The sequence below is a fragment of the Limulus polyphemus genome, unplaced genomic scaffold, assembly GCF_000517525.1.
Source record: "Limulus polyphemus unplaced genomic scaffold, Limulus_polyphemus-2.1.2 Scaffold2016, whole genome shotgun sequence".
NCBI lineage: Eukaryota > Metazoa > Arthropoda > Merostomata > Xiphosura > Limulidae > Limulus > Limulus polyphemus.
In genome coordinates, this window is record NW_013667626.1 from 153537 (window position 1) to 156248 (window position 2712).

The following is a 2712-nucleotide window of genomic DNA, read 5'->3' on the forward strand; positions in this document are numbered from 1 at the left end:
CGCACTAGTGTAAGATATTTTCCACTTCGCATGTAATTATTTCTCTATTTGCAGCATTCGTGGATTAACCGAAAAATTAAAATACTACACGACTTTTTATCGAAAATAATCATAAAAATCACTACATTAGAACAGTTTTGAAATAGGAAACAGTAAATATGATAATAAAAACGTTTAAAATTTTTAGAAACACTTTTAATGTATTCTGAATAATATCAAGTACACTTACCGATATAAAGAGTTAAAAGATTTTAAATTCTAATATTCAAATGTAATTCTTACCTTGCAAGTATTATTTTTATACTTTGTATTAATTCATCTAACGAAATTATAAGTAAAAATTAATGCTGAGCTTTTGCCACTACTTTGTCATAAGCATAGTGGTGGTATTACTTTGTACGACTTTCACAAAACATCCATTAACATTTCTGTATGAATTTATTAATAATAGACAAATTCTTCTTTTAAAACGCTTTTAATACAGATACGACACAAGAATATTAAATTATTATGATTGAGCCTCAACATATTGTTATATTTTCTGTTCAAACACTTTAATCAAACATAAGATCACATTATACGCAAAATACTAACACGTAAAAGGAATATCTTAACAGCCAAATAATGCGCAGTTTCGTCTGGTTTTAGACTACAAAGGCATGCTTCGCCAATTTTGGCATAATAACTCTATACTGCTAGTACTTGAACTACTACATCAAGACGAGTAACTTGTCTGCTTCAGTTGAGCTTTAAACCTCCAGTCAAGGAGAGCATTAAATCTCACGTGGCACACAAACCAGTTTTACACACGAGCCTACCTGGCAGCCTCTTAAGTTATGATATTAATTTATTTTGTATTACCATATCAAAATATTATAAATGCAGTGAAATTATTATAATCCCAAGAAAAACTGTACCTAAACCTTAACTTTCATTTTACTTAATTTAGTAAACTAAAACTAGAGCTTGTAGAACCAGAAACATAGTCACGGGTGCTTATTTACGTTCCATATGGTGGTCCAAGAGCTTTAATTGGCTTAAAACGATGCTTTAAAATTCATTTACAAAAAAAAAAAAGCATAATACATCTAAAATATGATTTTATAATACAAACTCACAAATGCAGAGACAGGCTAGAAATCTGATAGCTTCATCTGGAGGCTCACAGTTTGGATACATCGGGCGTAGAACATAAAATGAAAACGTGAGAGCCACAATAGCTTGAGAACATGGCCTGACGATCATACATTCCACCCACAGACGAAGAAAAGCCACAAATGGGCCGAATGATGTCATAATGTAAGCATAATCGGCTCCAGTTTTTGTTATCATGCATCCCAATTCTGCATAACAATAGGCTCCAATCAAAGAAAAAATTCCACACACAATCCACACTACAATTGACATACCCACGCTACCTGTTCCTAAGAGAACACCTTTTGGCGAAACAAAAATACCAGATCCGATAATACTTCCGACAATCACGGTTATCCCATTGACTAAAGTCATTTTAGGTTTTAAACATATTACATCATCATCTTTAGGTTTTTTATTATCTTCAGTTCTTTCTTCACTATAGTTTTTGTTTTCTCTTTGAGAAACCTCTGCGTATTTAGCTGCGTCACCCATATTGAATGTTGGTAATAGAGAGGCGAATTAGGAATGAAATATTTGACAAAAGTACTGGCAATGCTCAGATTTTGAAACAAGATAGGCTATAACTCAAACAGATAGTATTTTAGCCCTTGAGTACGTTTCAGTCGTAGATTTTTTTGCTGGATATTGATTTTCCTTTCAACTCTTTGTTAGGCTTAATTATCTGAAAAATATTTCACACGCCAATGCTCAACTTTTGATTAGTCAGCTAAACACGCGGGTCAACGACAGCTTGCTTCTCGAATCCCACAACCAACAAGCTTACTACAACCCAACACACTCTCTCGTAGTACAAACCGGCTTCTAGCGCCATCATCCAATGCGCATGTACAATTTTGACACTAGTACTATTGGCCTATTCAACTTTAGCGGCCGCATTGATCGTTTTAAGGGAGCTTTGTCGCGTGAGTTTAGAAAGATGATGTAATACAGAGGACAATTACGTGATCATACTATTCGGAAAATAACACTAACTATAACAGCATAAAACAAGTTTTATATGATTATGTTGAGATCAGATCAACAAGAATATCATAGTAATGAGTTGTATTTTTAATATTAATAACTGTCAATTTATGATAGTTGTAAATGGGCTTCAGCTTCGTTTATTTACAATCATAGATGTTTTTATTTGCTAGTTGCCACTACAACGCGATGCAATAAAATATAATCACTGTTAAGACACAACGGTGAAATAGAAACAAATTTATTTTATCTAGTGAATTTCAAATAAAAACATCTATGATTGTAAATATACGAAGCTAAAGTCCATTTACAACTATCATAAATCGACAATCATTAGTATTAAAAATACAACTCATTATTATTTTATTCTTGTTTATCTGACCTCAAAATAGTAATATAAAAATGTATATTTAATTTTATTATTTTAAAAAGTTTCTTGGAAGCCAACAACTTACCATATTTATTTTATAGAGAAATATTTTAACTTTTTTGTATCTAACTTTAATGAATATATTGTTGCGTCAGCGAGGTCACGTGACTAGTGTCACGCCCCCTGCTTTCTGGAAATATCTTGTACCTTCGTGAATTGTC

General features: G+C 32.2%; 1 protein-coding gene across 1 annotated transcript in view; it reads right to left on the bottom strand.

Moving 5' to 3' along the window:
* Window positions 1–1924, bottom strand: part of LOC106465667 (Y+L amino acid transporter 2-like) — a 72390-nt gene extending 70466 nt beyond the window's left edge. Inside the window, exon 1 of the mRNA XM_013925902.2 lies at window positions 1119–1924. Coding sequence (XP_013781356.1) covers window positions 1119–1629 — 511 coding nt within the window. The 5' untranslated portion in view covers window positions 1630–1924. The remainder of the gene's footprint in view (window positions 1–1118) is intronic.
* Between the last annotated feature and the right edge of the window lie 788 nt (window positions 1925–2712).